The 20,957-nt window shown below is 38.1% G+C and overlaps 1 protein-coding gene across 1 annotated transcript in view; it reads right to left on the reverse strand.

Annotated features, from left to right (window-relative positions):
* Nucleotides 1–3,063: 3,063 nt before the first annotated feature.
* The window catches only part of DPYD (dihydropyrimidine dehydrogenase), a 930,457-nt gene continuing 912,563 nt past the window's right edge, over nucleotides 3,064–20,957 (reverse strand). Inside the window, exons 22-23 of the mRNA XM_004002217.5 lie at nucleotides 7,683–7,823; nucleotides 3,064–4,507 (exon numbers count right to left, since the gene is read on the reverse strand). Of these exons, the coding sequence (XP_004002266.3) occupies nucleotides 4,337–4,507; nucleotides 7,683–7,823 (312 nt within the window). The 3' untranslated portion in view covers nucleotides 3,064–4,336. The remainder of the gene's footprint in view (nucleotides 4,508–7,682; nucleotides 7,824–20,957) is intronic.

Below are 20,957 nucleotides of genomic sequence, written 5' to 3' on the forward strand. Positions count from 1 at the left end.
TGGGAGTTTTGCCCACAGCAATCAGAGCAGAAGAAGAAATAAAAGGAATCCAAATTGGAAAAGAAGAAGTAAAACTCTCACTGTTTGCAGATGATATGATCCTCTACATAGAAAACCTAAAGACTTCACCAGAAAATTACTAGAGCTAATCAATGAATATAGTAAAGTTGCAGGATATAAAATCAACACACAGAAATCCCTTGCATTCCTATACACTAATAATGAGAAAATAGAGAAATTAAGGAAACAATTCCATTCACTATTGCAATGAAAAGAATAAAATACTTAGGAATATATCTACCTAAAGAAACTAAAGACCTATATATAGAAAACTATAAAACACTGGTGAAAGAAATTAAAGAGGACACTAATAGACGAAGAAACATGCCATGTTCATGGATCGGAAGAATCAATATAGTGAAAATGAGTGTACTACCCAAAGCAATCTACAGATTCAATGCAATCCCTATCAGGCTACCAACGATATTTTTCAGAGAGCTATAACAAATAATTTCACAATTTGTATGGAAATACAAAAAACCTCAAATAGCCAAAGCAATCTTGAGGTTGATAGAGTTTCAAAACAATGGTAAAAGAACTTCCTCTGCATTAAATGTGTGGCATATAAAGAATTGTTTAGTCTACTTTCTACTTTTGCTTTCCAATTTCCTATGATGAACAGAACATCTGTTTTTGTTGTTAGTTCTAGCAGGTTTCGTAGGACTTCATAGAACTGATCAACTTCAGCTTCTTTGGCGTTAGTGGTAGGGCATAGACTTGGATTCCTGTAATATTGAATTGTTTGCCTTGGAAACACATTTTGGATTCTTTTGTTGATTATGATAGCTACTCTATTTGTTCTAAGGGATTCTTGCCCACAGTAGTAAATATAATGATCATCTGAATTAAATTCGCCCATTCTCGTCCATGTCCATTTTAGTTCACTGATTCCTACCATGTCAATGGTCAATCTTGCCATCTCCTGCTTGACCACATCCAATTTACCTTGATTCATGGACCTAACATTATAGGTTCCTATGCAATATTTTTCTTTACAGCACTGGAATTTACTTTAACCACCAGATACACCCAGAACTGAGCATTGCTTCCGATTAGGTCTAGCCACTTCATTCTTTCTGGAGCTATTAGTAATTGCTCTCTACTCTTCCCTGTAGCATATTGGACATCTTTTGACCTAGGGGGCTCATCTTCCAGGGTTATATCTTTTTCCTTTTTCATACTGTTTTTTGGATTCTTTTGGCAAGAATATTAGCGTGAATTGCCATTTCCTTCTCCATTTCCTCTTCAGGTTTTGTCAGAATTCTTCACTATGACTCATCTGTTGGGGTGGCTCTGCCTGGCATGGCTCATAGCTTCACTGAATTTTGAAAGCCCCTTCACCACAATAAAGCTGTGATCCATGAAGGGGATGTAAACAATATTTACAGGTGACTTTTTTGTTAATATACAAGTCAACAAGAATTTTTAAGTTATTTTATTGCAATGACAGTCTCTCACATGAGTAATATAAGACAGACCTTTGATGGATCCTCAGACAATATTAAGAAGATCTTACTAACTGTCATTTTATTATTGAAATTATGTATAGATTATAAAGTATAACCTGATTATATGAGCTCCGGAATAAACATATTTTTAGGTGAACAGATGTTAAAAATTTGATGAACTCATTATTGACAAGGGAACCAGTAAGATTTACAACTTGTTCTAGTATAAACATTTTAATTTCAAAATAATAACACATAAGAGAAGAGACAGAAGATGATTTGTATTCAAGACATATCTTTATTTTCTAAATTGTTTCATTATAGGATGCTTTTAGGTAAGTAAAAATAATTGCTTATTCAGTGAATTGTTTAATTAACCTGTAGTATTATTTTTATTATCCTCACAATAACCTTGGGAATTAGAAACTGTTTCAATGCCAGTTTTCAAGATTAGACAGTTGAGGTTGGTTGTCTGAGGTAACAAGCAATTAAGTGACAGACAGATATCAAACTCCAGAAACTGTAGTTATCTTCCAACTTTGGCTAAAGCTCAGTTATGTAAGGGACATATATTTGGAATAGTAGTGGGGGTGTCTTAGCAGGAGATTATTATATTCCATTTTAATGGTGGTGGTTTAGTTGCCAAGTCATGTCTGACTCTTGAGACCCCATGGACTGTGGCCTGCCAAGCTCCTCTGTCCATGGGGTTCTCGAGGCAAGAACACTGGAGTGGGTTGCCATTTCCTTCTCCAGGGGATCTTCCCCACCTAGGGATCAAACCCAGGTCTCCGGGTTGTATGCAGATTCTTTATCAGCTAAGCCACAAGGAAAGCTCAAGAATACTGGAGTGGGTAGCTGATCCTTTCTCCAGCGGATCTTCTTGACCAAGGAATCGAAACTGGATCTCCTGCATTGCAGACAGATTCTTTACCAACTAAGATACAATGAGACTGCATTTAATTTGTTAACACATGAAAGGATCTGGAGGTTTTTATGATGGTGGAGAAATATGATGGGACAATCATGTTCGTAAGTAAAGTAGCATAACACCCGAAAAAGTGAGCAGGGATGTCAGATGACCCATTAGGAAGTTATCACAAGAGCTGGATAATACATGTTAGAGGAATGAACTATGGCAGTTTCTACAATTTAAAGCTGGGGAAAGCCTTGGGGAATGTTTTAGGAGTAAAATTATTGGACATGGTAAAGGACTGGATGAAAACAGGGAAGACAAAAAGTAGGAGAAGTAACTATTTTGACTTTTGAAATTGAGTTTAAAATGCTTAAATACAGCAAGTGGTCAGATACATGGATAGAAGTCCAACTTGGAGGTATAGATGTTAATATCATCTGTACAGAAGGGGTGATCAATCAGCGTAGAGGAGTGGGAAGAAGTCTCAAGGACACCTTCATTAGATCTGAACTAACTTTATTATATGTATTACTGAATGTGAATGGAATTTACAACAGAGTTAACCCCAAACTACTCTACCTCAAAATCTAAAGGGTTGACATAAGATTGTATTTGCAAAAGAGACAGCAAATGACCACGTTATTTAAAATGCTTTATAAAATTTTATTTAATATTATTTGATCATACAGATTTTGTGGTAAATGTGCATTTCTAAAAGTGCATAATCAAACATTTATTTTTTTCTTGATCTGCATTTGTCATAGAAAGGTGCTATGGATGATTACATGAAGATTTACTACTTATGGATTCATATTAAAATATTCCACAAAGAAGAGATAAACAAGTTTATAAGATGCTATTTGCTGATTTTGAAAATAGAGGAATATAAAAATATTATTTGGCAGTAACAGAAAATACCATTTCTTTTTTAATTACTTTCAAATTCAACATGAACATTAAAATAAAGAGTTGGTAAAGTGGTATCACCCATATAATATATATTACCCATACTGTATTTCTCATTCTTGAATAATGAAGCACATGACCCCACTTCTGTATAATCTGTGCTATGTTCAAACATTAATTGCTGGGATCATGAAGGTGACTATATTAGAAGCAGATAGAACAGATCTGTGCATAGCAAAAGAGTGGCTTTAATCAGAGTTCCATCCTAATGTCTTATTTTGTTAGGAACATAGTTTAAATATTTAAAGAAGAATGTCATGTTGATTCATTGGTAGCATTTGGACACCCATCTCAGGCCTGAGTGGTGAATAGCATAGCTTGATACAAATGGTTACTGAACACTCTCACCTTCAGTACCCAGTTACTTCAGTGAAGAGACCTTAACGAAAGTTTCCCAAAACCTCATTGGCTTTCTTTTCCTACCACAGTAAATAATTATTTGACTTCATCTGAGCTTTATGGAGCTAATTGCTTTTGCTTAGAAATACAGTTAAAATTAAATGTAATTTTTAATTATAAAATGTTTCCTTGGAAACATTTGTTGTAAGTTAAATTGTACTTTGTTCTAAAATACTTAATTTCCCTTACAATTAGAAATCAAAGACAGAACTCAGCATAGGGCAATTTGAAAAGTGTAGCATTAATTGCTACAAAAAAGTTAATTTTTTCATAATGGACAACTGATGGTGAACATCCAATTAACTGCTACATAGTTATATTGAACAATTCTGCTCAGAAAAAAAGAATTATTCTATTTTATGACCATTAATTGAATGATCACTGGAAGCAGACATTTTTAAAATTTAGAAATTTCTTTAGAAATAATCTTTTTTTAAATTTAGAAATTATATGTTTGAATTTAGAAAAAGCTGAGCATAATGATCACAATTGAAAAGATCAGCATAAGTAGGTGACCTCGAAGTTCACCGCAACTGTTTCACAAATCACCTTAACACACAGGATTCACAGCCAAGGGCAAGCCTCTCTTTGGTTCGTAAGGTGTTGTCCTGGAAACCATTTTGATGCAGTCGATAATAGGGCAGACGGAGAGACACAGGGTACAGCCTGTACAAGTGTCAGTAATGGTGGGCAGGTGGGTTTCAGGATCAAACTGGATAGCCTGCAAACAGAAATAAAGAGTCTTGCTGTCACTGCCCACAAAGGGCAAGAACGCCCCTATTTTAGCATCAACGTTTTTCTCCACTGCAGGAGAGCTGCACTTGGAGACAGCTACGCCCAGACTGTGGTGCAGCTATAGCAACAGTTGAGCTGCTAGAGAAGAGGGGGGAAAAAAGACAGGAAAAAAAATCTTTTTAAATTAGAAACACGATGTTTAAAATTTCTTAGAGGTATTTTTCTTGCTTTGTGCGAGGAAAATATTTCATAACATAGTAACTCTCTAGTTTCCTGCGCTGTGAGCAGAGTGTGGGTCCTGCCAGTCTGACCATGACCTGGTGGGTCAGCTGTGGGCAGGGTGCTTCCACACCTTTTCACACTCCTGGTTCTTGACAGTGGAGAAGTGTCACTGTCAGATGAGGCAATGAATGCACTTGTTTGGGTTTTATATTATGGGTATAGTGCTTACATAAAGTCAATAGAAAAAAAAATTAGCTTAAGAGCCAGCTTTCAGGTTTGAGGGTTTCCAAGCTGATTCTAGGCATTCCTCCACCACCAAGGGGAAAAGCACTGAAAGACAGGAGCCTGGACACCTGGCTTCTGGTCCTGGCCCGACACTCTTCGGCTTGGAGAACCAGGATAAAGATTTCAGTTCTCAAACTGCTCAGGATTTTGAGAAACTCAATAATTTATTCCTTTCTCCCTGCTTCTCTCTCATCTTTCTCTCCTTCCTTTCTTCTAACATGATTTAATTTATAATATGGTGCAGCAATTGAACAACAACAATCTGTAAAATGCAATGAAAATACCTACTGTGAAATTTACAATTGAGATTTTTATTTAAAGTCATGATGACTGTTTGCCTGTTATGGAAACAACAGACAAGAATTTCCATCTAGGAAAGAATTCAGGGCAGCTACACGGGGGCCAGAGAGGACTTGAGGGCTCATCGAGAAGTCTCTCTTGCAGAACAAGTCAATGTTTTAACTCAGACTGCGTGCTAATCTGGAGGGATGAGTGAGGGGGCTGAGAAAAATTACGAGGGTCAGTAAGCTCCCACCTCACCCCAGATACTCCTGGAGGTCAAAATCTTACATTTTCAAATAACTACTGAGTTCTGATTTTTTTTCCTGTGTCATATACAACATGTTATAAAATCCAATTAAAGTATTTGTTATTTTTAAGAATTTCCCTCCCTCAAATAAGGTTCCTTGCAACTTTTTTTTCTCTTTTATGAACATAACAAATTAAAATGGTCTCAGAGTAAATTATGTCAGAGTGCTTAATATTTTTTAAAAATTCTGAGCTTTAAGGAAACAACCATATATCTGAACAAGTACTGTAGCTATGACAAACCATTAAGAAATTTGGTCTAACCAAATTGCTGCCATGTTTTGTAAAACAACATCTCAGATGACTGTTTAAATGAGTAAAAGCTATTCTCTTCCTTATGTACCCTTTTATAAACAGAAATCCAAGAAACAATTGATGAAAATAAAATAATACTTACAGCTTAGAAATTTTACACTTTGAAATTTTGCAAACATGTAAAACTTCACATTTATTTGAAGATTTTGATTTTCTATTTTTTATCTTTGAGAGACAGAAGAGCCAAAGAAAGGCTTTTAAAAATCTTTTTTGAATGCATACCTGCAATCTCCCCCCTACTAATAAGATTATTTTTGCTGAAGTTTTGCCAAGGCTACAATTCCAAGGTGGGAGTCATGACCTCTAAAATTTAAGATGTTAGAACTCTGGTGCTGTGATTTTAGTGTTAGAACTTCCTGATTTATCTCTGTTTGGTTAATGAGAGGAAAGATGAAATGAAAATGAATATGATATGATTCGTACTTTCAAAATAACTGCTAGAGATGTTTTCAGGTGTAGAAAAAGAGTAAATATGGGTAAATGGGTAAAAATTGGGTATGGAACAGTGTTAAATTAAGGAGGAAGAGGTTTTATAAAAATAAAACTTATGTCTGTCATACCTCTATTAGGTGGTTAGAAGAATACATAAAATCATATCACAAGCAAATAGGACCTTTCTCCAAGCTAAATAAGGTAAATGAAATATAGTTTTTTTTTTTAAACGGCCCATTTTATCTATCTTGAAAATTCATTAATCATCTTAAAGGGATCTTATTTTTACTTTATTATACTTCTTTATAGTGTGAAATATTTAATGAAAACAATATTATTCTGTAGTTCTTAACCTACAGCTGAATGTCCACTTTTTTCTTCATTGTTCCATGGCAGACTCTCAGCTGAGGGCTCAGCAACAGGGAAGAAGCTTTGGGCTCACTTTATGCGGTAGGAATACAACTTGTTCAGCTTTTCCAGCTACAGAAGAATTTCGGGTCCCAACCAGCACAACTAGTTGGTGGTAAAATGCTTTTTCTTTCTAACTGTGGTAAAAGCCCTATCGACACTGAATGGAAGAGCATAGAAGGAAGCCGGTTCTTTCAGGATCATGGAAATAAGTGGTGGTTCTTCTCCCTTCTTTCTCCTTTAAGGTATGATGCTTCCTTATGGCCACAATTGTGTGAATTGTTTGAATTTTTCCTTCCAATTTTATGAGTGATGAAATGACACTAAAACAATACTGTGCATTGAATGGTGGCATCAGTCATATGAGTTATTAGCTTCCTTTAAAAAAAAATCACTAGAAAAATGGTATGGATGAACCTGTTTGCATGGCATGAAGACAGATGCAGATGTAGAAAACACAGGTGCGGACAAGCGGTGAGGGGAAAGAGGAGGTGAATGAACTGGGAGACTGGGATTGACATATCTGTACTACCACGTGTCAAACAGAGAGCTAGGGGGACCCTACTCTACAGTTCAGGGAGTTCAGCTCAGTGCTCTCTGGTGATCTAGATGGTGGGACAGGGGAGGTGTGAGCAAGGTCCATGAGGGAGGGGATATACGTACATATAAACTGATCCACTTTGTTGTAGAACAAAAATTAACCTGACATTGTAAAGCAACTGTTACTCCAATTATAAAGGAAAATCACCACTGTGCTATGAATGCGAGAGGATGGAAAGCTATGTCACTGCTGAGAAGCAACGTTTGGCATGTCTGGTCTGAATCCCACACTTCACAACAAAAAATGCTTTCTGCTACAAAAGCCAGAAGAAACATGCCTCACAGCATCCTAACAACAGCATGATTCTTACCTGGTAGCCAGAGTCATTACAGGTCATGTAGCATTTGCCACAGTTGATACACATCTCTTCATCTATCACAGCCACAACCTGCTCTATGTTGCTCAGTTCACCGTATGTTCCAAGGTACTGCAGAGCTTTTCCAATCACATCCTAAAAGATAGGCACCGGATTACTTACGGGGCTCATTTTAAAACATTACTGTGTTATGACTAATATCGGTCCAAATCTCCCTGTCTTTATAGAATGTTGCATTATCTAACTTAGAAGATTTTAGATACTGTAGCTCTCATGGATATACTTTTTATAATTGTAGCTTACATACTTCTGTCTCCTGAAAGATGGATCCTCTCTATATATCTAGCTCAGAAACACAAGACTTAATTCAACAGGTTTTCCACAAATGATCTAAATCAATGTTTCTGCGGGCAGGAGAAATGACACATTTTCAATGGTTGTGGCTTCCTTTTCCTCAGGTTTGGACTCTGAATGATCCAAGTAATGAGGAGCAACAAAGGGAAATGCATTGATACTAGAAAATGTTAGATTGCTAGGAATGAGAATAAAAACGTGAACACTATGCATTTATAGCATGGCATTTGAAGTCTCAGTTCAGTTCAAAAAAATGCTTTGATGGCATACCCACCTGTCATGTTTTGAAGAGTTATTTCATTATTTAAAAATTCTAATTTATGTTAATTAATTAGGTTAATCTAGTAGCTAAATAAGATGCTTTTTACTATTAAAGAACTAGGATTTTCTTCATTCACTGTTGAAGATTCTTCATGCCATTACACATCTTTGTTCTTCATATTAATTGGAAGTGTGCTTAATATGTGAAGCACAGAAGATGTTTCATCAACAATAAGAAACACTTTGTTTCATAAAACAAAACAAGAGAATGTAACAATGTTTGTCAAATTAGTATGCTGTCAAGATTTTCTGCTTCTGTTTTTAACTTAACAAGACAATCTTTTGTTTGAATTCAAGGTCCATGTTCAAGGAGGTTTCACTCTTATTTAAAGCCATCTTCTGATATTCCCTTTGGTATTTTATTTCTTGCTCTTCTTTTTATGACCTTGGTTACCCTTTTTAACTTTTTTTTTCCTGTTTCCACTCTAAATGACAATATGCTCATGACTTTGAGCTTTCAAACTGAAACAAAGTTTACATTATTATCTACTGTTTATTGGTATAGCTCTCAAGGAATAAGAAGATCAGAAACTTACTGTCTTTTACTATTTTCTTTTCAGGGTGCTGAAGATACAATCTCAACAATCTCACTGTCTGTTTGTAGGGGGCTGCCTGGGGTCCAAATCAATATCTCCGTCCTGAGTTTCTCTCACAAACTTAAGATCTTTATCAGTGGCATGATGAACACCATTCCTAGAATTTGGTACAATAAACTCACCACTCACTGAACTTTTCATCAACATCACAAAATTGGATCTTCTTTCTGATTTCCTTAGTCATAGAAACACTGTTAAGATTTCTTCGATCACCGAGGCTTGAAATTTCAGAGTTGCATTTTACTTCTATTTCTCCCTACTCCAATATCTCAATGGTTGCCAAGTCTTTTGAGTTCTGGATTTGCAAAATCTTTTGAATATTCTTTCCATGTCCACTATAGTCTTTAACCACTATTAATTAATTTCCCATTACTGCTAAGATAGTTACAAGAGCCTACACAGTAAGTTTCATCATTATATTCTTCCTTTCCCATCCTATCTGATGCAGTGTTGTCGTCTTAATCTGTGCTGTATAGCACAAGCTAAATTTCCTACTACCTTACTAAAAAAAAAAAAATAAATCTACTGAATTAAATACAGTTTCACATTTAAGTCTAGCATTTAAGGCGTTCACTGGCATGCCTTTTTTGGTCTGATTTCTCACTTTCAAACACCATGTGCTTTAGCTATACTGGACACATGTCCTGTAGTGAACACACTTATCAATCAACTCTTCTGGAACCTAATTTTATCTTGGGTTCTCTGTCCAGAATACTCTTCCTTCCCTTTTTTATTTTGAAAAATCTTGTCCATCCTTCAAAGACAGCTGACACACCACTACTCCAAGAATATTTCCTCAAGCTTTCCTTCTTTTCTAACCAAGAAAGGTGTGATCTCTCTTTTCCTCTTTCTCTTTTTCTTCGTGTCCTACCTCTTTCCTTCCTACACACCCACAATGGCTCATAGTATTTTATCTATTATGTGGAACTAATGATTATAGATTACTTTGAGTTCCTACCATGTATTGGGCCAGTGCCATAATTTTAAAACATTTTCTCACTTAAATTTCACATATATTATAGAGGATGAGGTGCCTAACATTTAAGGTATAAGAGTAAGTAAATGAAAAAGCAGGCATTCAGACTAGTGCTGCCTAATTTCAAAATCTATGATTGTAAGCACTCTGTTATGCTGACTTATCTGTTACTTCTCTGTTTAGCAAATTCTGCTTCACCGTATACATATTTCTATATTTGCTTCCTATATGCAGTATTTTACTAGGCTTTATTCATCTCTGTGTCACATGTGGTATATCTTGCTCCTGAGATCACTGAAATCTAATGGGTACTTGAATATTTGTTAAAATAAGTGCATCTTTCATTTCTTTATATATTAAATATATGACAAAATATTAGGCTAAAATATTAGTTTTATTACACCTAAAATATTAGTTGTATGGGCCTAAAGCTATTTGTCAATTTATTAATTTTTTTAAAAATATGAGATTCACAAAACGATTTGAGTACTTTTTTAAAATCATTTTTTATGGGAGGATAATTGCTTTACAAGATTGTGTTCAGTTCAGTTGCTCAGTCGTGTCCAGCTCTTTGTAACCCCATGGACTGCAGCAAGCCAGGCTTCCCTGTTCATCACCAACTCCCAGAGCTTACTCAAACTCATGTCCATTGCGTCAGTGATGCCATCCAACCATTTCATCCTCTGCCGTCCCCTTCTCCTCCCGCCTTCAACCTTTCCCAGCATCAGGGTCTTTTCCAATGAGTTAGTTCTTCACATCAGGTGGCCAAAGTATTGGAGTTTTAGCTTCAGCATCAGTCCTTCCAATGAATGTTCAGGACTGGTTTCCTTTAGGATGGACTGGTATGATCTCTTTGCTGTCCAACGGACTCTCAAGAGTCTTCTCCAACACCACAGTTCAAAAGCATCGATTCTTCTGCACTCAGCTTTCTTTATAGTCCAACTCTCACATCCAAACATGACTCTGGAAAAACCATAGCATTGACTAGACAGACCTTTGCTTTTTAATATGCTGTCTAGGTTTGTCATAGATTTTCTTTGAAGGAGCAAGCATTTTTTAAATTTCATGGCTGCTGTCACCATCTGCAGTGATTTTGGAGCCCCCACAAAATAAAGCCTCTCACTGTTTCCATGTCTGTTTGCCATGAAGTGATGGCACCAGAAGCCATGATCTTAGTTTTCTGAATGCTGAGTTTAAGCCAACTTTTTCACTCTTCTCAAGAGGCATACAGATTTCTTAGGAGGCAGGTAAGGTGGTCTGGTATTCCTGTCTCTTGAAGAATTTTCCACAGTTTGTTGTGATCCACATAGTCAAAAGCTTTGGCGTAGTCAATAAATTAGAAGTAGATGTTTTTCTGGAACTCTCACTTTTTTGATGATCCACCTGAACTGCCTCTTGAGAAACCTATATGCAGGTCAGGAAGCAACAGTTAGAACTCCACATAGAACCACAGACTGGTTCCAAATAGGAAAAGGAGTATGTCAAGACTGTATATTGTCACCCTGCTTATTTAACTTATATGCAGAGTACATCATGAGAAATACTGGGCTGGAAGAAGCACAAGCTGGACTCAAGATTGCCAGGAGAAATATCAATAACCTCAGATATGCAGATGATACTACCCTATGGCAGAAAGTGAAGAGGAACTAAAATCCCTCTTGATGAAAGTGAAAGAAGAGCGAAAAAGTTGGCTTAAAGCTCAACATTCAGAAAATGAAGATCATGACATCTGGTCCCATCACTTCATGGGAAATAGATGGGGAAATAGCGGAAACAGTGTCAGACATCATTTTTCTGGGCTCGAAAATCACTGCAGATGGTGACAGCAGCCATGAAATTACTCCTTGGAAGGAAAGTTATGACCAACCTAGATAGCATATTCAAAAGCAGAGACATTACTTTGTCAACAAAGGTCTGTCTAGTGAAGGCTATGGTTTTTCCTGTGGTCATGTATGGATGTGAGAGTTGGACTGTGAAGAAGGCTGAGCGCTGAAGAATTGATGCTTTTGAACTGTGGTGTTGGAGAAGACTCTTGAGAGACCCCTGGACTGCAAGGAGATCCAACCAGTCCATTCTAAAGGAGATTGTTTTCCTGGGTGTTCTTTGGAAGGAATGATGCTAAAGCTGAAACTCCAATACTTTGGCCACCTCATGCAAAGATTTGACTCATTGGAAAAGACTCTGATGCTGGGAGGGATTGAGGGCAGGAGGAGAAGGGGACAACAGAGGATGAGATGGTTGGATGGCATCACCGACTCGATGGACATAAGTCTGAGTGAACTCCAGCAGTTGGTGATGGACAAGGAGGCCTGGCGTGCTGCAATTCATGGGGTCACAAAGAGTCAGACACAATTGAGCAAGTGAACTGAACTGAACTGAAAGGATGTTGGCTATTTGATTAACAATATTATGTTGGTTTCTGTCATACATCAACATGAATCAGCCACAGCTATACATATGTCCCCTCCCTCCTGAAGTCCCCCCCACCGCCGCCCCCGCCACCGCCATTTCCTACTCCATCCCACCCCTCTAGGTTGTCCCAGAACACTGGGCTGAGTTCACTTTGTCACACAGTAAATTCCCACTTGCTATCTATTTTCCATATGATAATGTATATGTTTCCATGCTATCCTTTCAATTTTTCCCACTGTCTCCTTCCCCCACTGTGTCTACAAGTCTGTTCTCTGTTTCTGTGGAGAGGTTAAAGCATCTGCCTTCAATGTGGGAGACCAGGGTTTGATCCCTGGGTCAGGAAGATCCCCTGGAGAAGGAAACAGTAACCCACTCCAGTACTCTCGCCTGGAGAATCCCATGGACGGAGAAGACTGGTAGGCTACAGTCCACGGGGTTGCAAAGAGTCAGACATGACCGAGCAACTTCACTACACTATACTTTACTGCTACCCTGAAAATAGGTTCATCAACATCATCTTTCTAGATTCCATACACATGCATTAATATACAACATTTGTCTTTTGCTTTCTTACTTCTTCACTCTGTATAATGGGGCTGTGTTTACCCACCTCATTAGAACTGACTCAAATGTGTTCTTTTTTATAGCTGAGTCCTTGGAAGAAAAGTTATGACCAACCTAGATAGTATATTCAAAAGCAGAGACATTACTTTGCCGACTAAGGTCCGTCTAGTCAAGGCTATGGTTTTTCCAGTAGTCATGTATGATTGTGAGAGTTGGACTGTGAAGAAGCCTGAGTGCCGAAGAATTGATGCTTTTGAACTGTGGTGTTGGAGAAGACTCTTGAGAGTCCCTTGGACTGCAAGGAGATCCAACTAATCCATTCTGAAGGAGATCAGCCCTGGGATTTCTTTGGAAGGAATGATGCTAATGCTGAAACTCCAGTACTTTGGCCATCTCATGCAAAGAGTTGACTCATTGGAAAAGACTCTGATGCTGTGAGAGATTGGGGGCAAGAGGAGAAGGGGACGACAGAGGATGAGATGGCTGGATGGCATCACTAACTCAATGGACATGAGTCTGAGTGAACTCCGGGAGTTGGTGATGGACAGGAGGCCTGGTGTGCTGCAATTCATGGGGTCACAAAGAGTCAGACACGACTGAGCGACTCAACTGAACTGAACTGAATATTCTATTGTATTGATGTACCGCGATTTCTGTAGCCATTCATCTGTCAATGGACATCTAGGTTGCTTCCATATCCTAGCTGTTGTAAAAAGTGCTGCAACAAACATTGGGGTCCGTATGTCTCTTTCAATTCTGGTTTTCTCAGGGTATTTGCCCAGTAGTGGGATTGGTGGGTCATATGATAGTTTTTTTCCTAGCTTCTTAAGGAATCTTGAATACTTCTTTAAAAACAAAATAATCATAGTCAAAGAATCTGAGTATATTTAATATTTTCTGATACTATTTTAAGTCAGTAAATGGATGAGGTTCTTCTATGACTGTAAAAGATAATATGTGATAGAAAATAAGTTTTTCAGTCTAGTAAACAACCCAGTCAAAATGGTTGCTTCACTGGATTAGAGCATGACTTGACTGAAATAATCAGTAAATATTCAAAAGATGATTAAATAGGAAACTCCCTAGAAAGCAATCCAGCCTATAAGGTTTATTCCAAAGAAACAATGCATATTTCTAAGAAATGTTATGGTAGGAAGAAAATTCACATTCTGTATATATCAAATACGGTTTTTGCACTTTATTGGAGAATTGTTCTTGTCATTTATTAAAACGCCATTTTTTAAATGTGAAACTAAATAAAACAAAGACTTTGGAGCCTCTAAAGTTATTAACACATGGTGTTAAATTGAGTCATTTGCAGTGATCTGATGAACCTCGAGTACATCACACAGAGTGAAGCAAGTCAGAAAGAGAAAGAAAAAGAATGTATATTAATGCATACATATGGAACCCAGGAAAACAGTAACTGATGAAACTATTTGCAGGGCAGAAGCAGAGATGCAGACATAGAGAACCGACATGTGGGCACAGCGGGGGAGGGGAGGGTGGGATGAATTGAGAGGGCAGCTCTGGCATACATACATTTGTGTTCGTGCAGTCACTCAGTCATGTCCAACTCTTTGTGACCCCCTCAACCATAGCCTGCCAAGCTCTTTTGCCCATGGAATTTTCCAGGCATGAATACTGGAGCAGATGGCTATTTCTACTCCAGGGCATCTTCTCAAGCTAGGGATTGAACCCACATCGCCTGTGTCTCCTGCATTTGGCAGGTGGATTTGTTACGACTGAACACCTGGGAAGCCTATATATACACTATCATGTGTAAAATAGATAGTTGGTGGGAAGTTGCTATATAGCAGAGTGAGCTAAGCTCAGTGCTCTGTGACGACCTAAGGGGTAGGATAAGGGAGTGGAGAGGAGGCTCAAGAGGGAGGGCATATATGTATATACTTATGGCTGATTCACAGTGTTGTACAGCAGAAACTAACACAACATTGTAAAGCAATTATTTCCCAATTAAAAAGAAGTCACCTCTCTCTCATCATAGTTCTTAAGAAAATTATATATTATATATCTTTTAATCTAAAAAATGATACAAGAATGACAACTATTTTAAATTATTTTGGAGAGAGCATAAAAGAAAATTAATTATCATTCTATGCAGTGGAAAATGTGGACGTTTGTTTAAACTCAAAGCTTCCATGTAGTACTGTCAGCTTACGAAAACCCTTGAGTCCACATTCTGGAATTTGGAGTTTGCTGAAAGGTTCATATAATCAGTGAAGCACATATGGCTAGTCTAGTCCCTGTTGGGCACACATCTGCGGAGATTAGGGAAACTACATTCATTATTACAAGTAAGGTATGGCTATACAAAGGTCACGTGATATGCTATAGTAATCCCTGATTAGTGGAAAAGTTTGGTAAAACATCTGCTTGCAATGCAGGAGACCAGAGTTTGATACCTAGGTTGGGAAGATCCCCTGGAGAAGGGAATGGCAACCCACTCCAGTACTCTTGCCTGGAAAATCCCATGGACAGAGGAGCCTCGTAGACTACATTCCATGGGGTAGCAAAGAGTCGGACACAACTGAGCGACTTCACTTATGTATGAATGTGTATGTGGGAAAAAGTGATGCTAAACTATAGATGATACATTTGATTTAAATATCTGTTCCCAAAATTAATGTTGGAAAAGAGTACAGAATTCTAGAATCACATCTTTGTCAATTAATTATTTGTTTGGGATAATCAAAAGAATTTTGTAAAAACAGATCAGTCAATATTTCTGTTTAATACAAACTTTAGGATCAAAGAATGAAGAACTAGAGGACCCCCATCTCATCTATCCGAAACAGCCAATATTTAAATTATTTGACATAGGTGTTTAATTACTTTACTATTTCCTTTTCTGTACTGTTACCAATGTCACAAATTCTTATTTTTTATATCAGGTTCACTGCTTGCTTAATTATCCTATCAAAATAGGAAATGAGATAATTTGGTTTGTTTCTACTGAATTTATGCTGATACTTCATAATTTCTCCTTTAACTAATGTTCTCAAATCAAAAGTTCAATGATCCTTAATGAAGCTTTTCTACTTCTATCTTTTCCTCACTCTCCTTGCAACATCCACTTTTTTCTTTTCTAAAAAACCTGGTGTGTTCCTGCTCAGTCGCTCATCATGTCCAACTCTTTGCTATCCAATGGGCTATAGGCCGCCAGGCTCCTCTGTCCATAGAATTTTCCAGGCAAGAATACTGGAGTGGGTTGCTGTTTTCTTCTCCAGTGGATCTTCCCAACCCAAGGATGGAACCCACATCTTCTGCATTGGCAAGTGGATTCTTGACCACTGGGAAGAATGTGGGAAGCCCAAGAGAACCCAGAGCGCCATTTATTTTTCAGCAGTGTGATAGAGCAATATCATACAAAAATACTCTCAAAATATTGCATACAATTTATTTCTGATATATAATGTCCTCTGAGGAAGGAGATAAGGAGGGTGACTGCACAATTAGAGAAAGAGGTCTAAATTCTTTAAATTTAGAGTTTAAATTCAGTTGAACTCTGATAACAGGACTCAGGATGAATAAGGTAAACTGGGAGGGCAGAGACAAAGCATGATTCAGGAAATAAAGAAGTAGGTTAGTGGAGAAGGTGAGAGAAGCAAGAAAACCAAGAGATGGGATAGAAACTAATGGAGTGTTAGTCACTCAGTTGTGTCCAACTGTTTGTAATCCCATGGACTATAGCCTGCCAGGATCCTCTGTCCATGGGATTCTGCAGATAAGAACACTGGAGTGGGTTGCCATTCCCTTTTCCAGGTGATCTTCCTGACCCAGGAATTGATCCCAGGTCTCCTATACTGCAGGCACATTCATTACTGTCTGAGCCACTAGGGAAGCCCCAAAGCTAATGAAGATCTGGGAAATGAAGTGGGTGAGGTGAGAGGGTAGAGTGGGAGATAGACAAATGGGTATGATTTAGGTGTGGTGAAGGTTGGTTCAGTACAGATTTGTGGCCCTGATCACTGTATTCTTTTTATGTGGGTTGGTTCAGGCTTTAAAGTAGCAAGTTCTTGCCAGACACTTTATATTTAAATGCATTTAATGAGGCTAAATATAATGTGTTTTTACTGTATCCTTACCTTATTCAATTCTTGAATATTTTTTCCCTGTTCTTTTCGGTTCTGAGAGCATTCTTTATGGGGATGCTAGACAGATACACTTTCACTTTTCACTTCCGTGCATTGGAGAAAGAAATGGCAGCTCACTCCAGTGTTCTTGCCTGGAGAATCCCAGGGATGGCGGAGCTTGGTGGGCTGCCGTCTATGGGGTCGCACAGAGTTGGACACAACTGAAGCGACTTAGCAGCAGCAGCAGACAGATAATAGGAATTGAACAGTTCTGATTGTAAATTAATTATATACCATCTATTCAAAGTAATAGGTGTTTCCTCTTTCCCTTTTTTAAAAAAAATTTAACAAACTACATTCTACAATGTTCAAGTTAGAGCTCTGACTACAGGATTGTTTTCTATTGTTTCTGAATTTCCTGAAAGTAGATTCACTTAAGGTGGCATACTTGTACATTTTACCTCAGACTTCCTTTATATGGCCTAATGAACTCTAAGATGATATAGAATGGTTACTTTTCTTTAAGATTCTTTTAGCTGCCATTTTCCACAAACAGATTTTTATAAAGAGCCAGAAATAAGCCAGTGCAGTAAGTCCCTCATTTGCTTCTTTCTCTTTTGTGAGATTAAATTTCCAACAAGGCAATTCAATAATTTTTCCGATGTTTTGCCTTTAGTGGAGTGGGACTTTCATCTGAAGTCTATAAAGGCTTACATTGCTGCTCTATCTTGCCCGTCCATATTAACCATCTGGTTACGAGATCTCTGATGTAATCCCAGGATAACACTTCTGCTCTCCTTTCATACTCTCCTGCAGCTGCTTCCTCCATGCTTTACCTTCAGGTATGTGGATTTCCATGCATGTGCACATCTTTTTGACATATATTGCTTCTCCTCTAGCCCTTTGATTAGACCTATTTATTTCAAACAAGATACACCTTTCCATCATCATATTCCAGTCAAGAATCACATTTCAAAATATCCTCACAAGACTTAAGAGATGATTTTTTACCAAAAATTCTTTTCGCGTGTTTTAAAGTTCTGTTTGACAATTTTTCATCTCCTACTTGTCTGTATGCAGACAACTGAGAATGTGAATACCTCCTGCCCATTTCTCTGGTATCTTCTGAAAATTGCTGGGGAAGTCCTCCAGTATTTTTTTTGCTCTGCCATCCCTTTTATGCTTCATAGTATATAATATGGCCTTACAGTTTTCTCTGAGTACTTTTCTCCTTCCCCTCACAACTCAGTTGAAATAATAAACCACTCGATCAGGCTGACTGGTCTCCTGCCCACAGTCTTGCCAGTCTTATGAGATGCAGTCCATCTCTTACTAGAAGCAGCAGGAAGAAGAGATGAAAACATCACTAGTGCCCCTAAACCATTCATTTTCCTTCGCAGAAATTCAAAGACGTTAGAGATACATTCCTGACTTCATAAAGAGAATGAAAATTCATTCTCATATATATCAACAGAAGTGGGAAGCATTCGGGGAACTTTATAAGTCTTGGCAGAATCTCAGATCTCTGTTATACGCTGCCTGGGAATAAAGCATGTTTCTTATTTAGCAGGGCCAAATATGCACACTGTCACTTCAGTTTTCTTCAGCCAAGAGACAAAACTGCCTCCTGTTTGGCTTCTTTTCTCTAGCACAGGGACCCTGTGGAATGTCAGGAGCTTCTTCAGAAGGTCCTGGTTCATCTTTGAGAAGACTTTTTTCTATTGCTGGAGGCCAGCTCTCTTTTGCTTACTTTATCTCATTCTTCCCCTTCAGTCTTCCAATACTGATTTGGATTACCCTCCTCTTCCTCAGAATCCTTTTCTTTCAATTTCTTTCACAAGAGTGAAAGCCACACCATATGGCAATATGTACAATAAAGGCTGTGTCACGGATGAAGTAGAAGCCAAGATGTAGGGTTGGTAAAGAGGAAACTGACTGGATGCTAAGCAGACTCTAGTGAAAGTGAAGTCGCTCAGTCGTGTCCGACTTTTGAGACCCCATGGACTGTAGTCTACCAGGTTCCTCTGTCCATGGGATTTTCCAGGTAAGAGTGCTGGAGTGGGCTGCCATTTCTTTCTCTAGGGGATTGTCCCAATCCAGGGATTGAACCTGGGTCTCCCACACTGCAGACAGGCACTTTACCATCTGAGCCACCAGGGAAGCCCAGCTGACTCTAGGGCCCTAGACTATTCCTTGCTGTAGGACGGACAGTCTCTGAGACCAGTTTTTAGTTTCCAAGGATGCAAGGAGAACCTGGACACCATGTTGGCTAGCAAAGACCTCTAGCTCTTAGGGACCCCTTAGTCACTGTGTACCACTGTGTAACGCCTGGCGCTCCAGCTGAAATTCTTTGAAGTGTAATCAGTACATCCCCTTGCCCTTTCACATTATATTAAGACCAATGGAGAAAACTGGGTTATTTTCCTCATTATTACCTCTTAGTTTGGTCCTTTCTATAAATCTTATTGAACAAAAGAATGAGTTGCATTGGATTTAAGATCTCATGGTTGCAAATTATTCCAAGTATGTATTAATACTATGCTTGGCCAACATACTCTTATGCTTAAAATGCCATCTTCCTTTTTTTTTTCCCCCTCCCTTTCATGAGAGACAGTAGAAGATCGTGATTAAGGGCTCAAATTCTAGAGCCAGATTTTGGAATCAAATCTTAGTTTTGACATCTTCCTAGCTGTGTGACCTTAGATAAGTTATTTAACCTCTCTGTTTATTAATTACTTAATCAGTAAACTAGGGAAAATATGGGTACCTGATAGGGCTATAGCGAGGCTTAAATGAGTTAATTCATAGGCATGCAGAACAGTGCCTGAAACCTCATAAGTACTCAATAAATATTAGCTTTTATTATTAATTCTCTGCTTAATTAACACTAATTTATTAAACTCCATGTTAAATATCACCATCTCTGTGAAGCTTTCCACAATTACCCGAGGCAGAACTAATCCCTTTCACTCCTCTCTGTTCCCAGAGCATTTTGTACACATTTGAATGAACTGTAAATAATTTTTAACATGTGTCTTTCTCCCTTGTTAGATTATGAGCTCCACAAAGATAGATATCTTTCTTTTTAAAATTCATGTTGTATTCCCAGTTTCTAGCACAATTCCTGGATTGCAGTGAGTGCATAATAAATATACGTTGGCACTACGTCTCCTCCGAGATCAGGAAAACTGTGGTGCCTTGGACTGTGTACCTTGTATGTCTCTGGAAATAGACCCAGTCCTTAGCACACTGCCAGTCACATAGCAAATACCCAATAAATATTTACTGAGTGACTGATATTGAAACTGCCTACCTCTGTAGCAGCAGACCATTACTTCTTATCTGAGGTATTTGAAAGAAAAAGAAGAACAAAAGATGAGATCTATTGAGCATGGCTTGCTTAGAAATAATATTGTCACACTCATAACCAGGGAAGATGGGGGTAGATTAGAAACTTGAATGCATGGCTGAAAAACTTGTTCAGACAAGAGGGGCTTAGTTAACTTTGTGGGGCACTGGGGCCCTCTTTATAGCAGATGGGGAATAATATACTGTGCTAGCTGAGAGGATAAACAAAGCATTGTCATGGAGTTTAAACTATTGAACAGAGGAATCTATAAAGAGGCCAGCAGAGGAGAGAACAAACAAGCTAAAATAAACAGATGGGTGGACAGAAAAAATATTAAGCATGAAAACAGATAACCCAGAGCCTCAGGAAAAAGGGAAGAATGAAAAATGGTTATGTCAAGCATGGAAGAAACTGTACAGAAAACATGGAAGTAATGATGAAGCAGCAGAGGGAGGAGCGTAGTGTGCCGGGGTAAGTGTGGTACAGTGAGACAGTAAAAGCACGGGGAAGCGGTGTCTGGTTCACATGCAGAGATAAAATGACTCTTAAAGGGAATGTGACTATTAATTTCAATGTCATCCAGATGGAGTGGGAATTAAT

This window comes from Ovis aries, chromosome 1 (assembly GCF_016772045.2).
Source record: "Ovis aries strain OAR_USU_Benz2616 breed Rambouillet chromosome 1, ARS-UI_Ramb_v3.0, whole genome shotgun sequence".
NCBI lineage: Eukaryota > Metazoa > Chordata > Mammalia > Artiodactyla > Bovidae > Ovis > Ovis aries.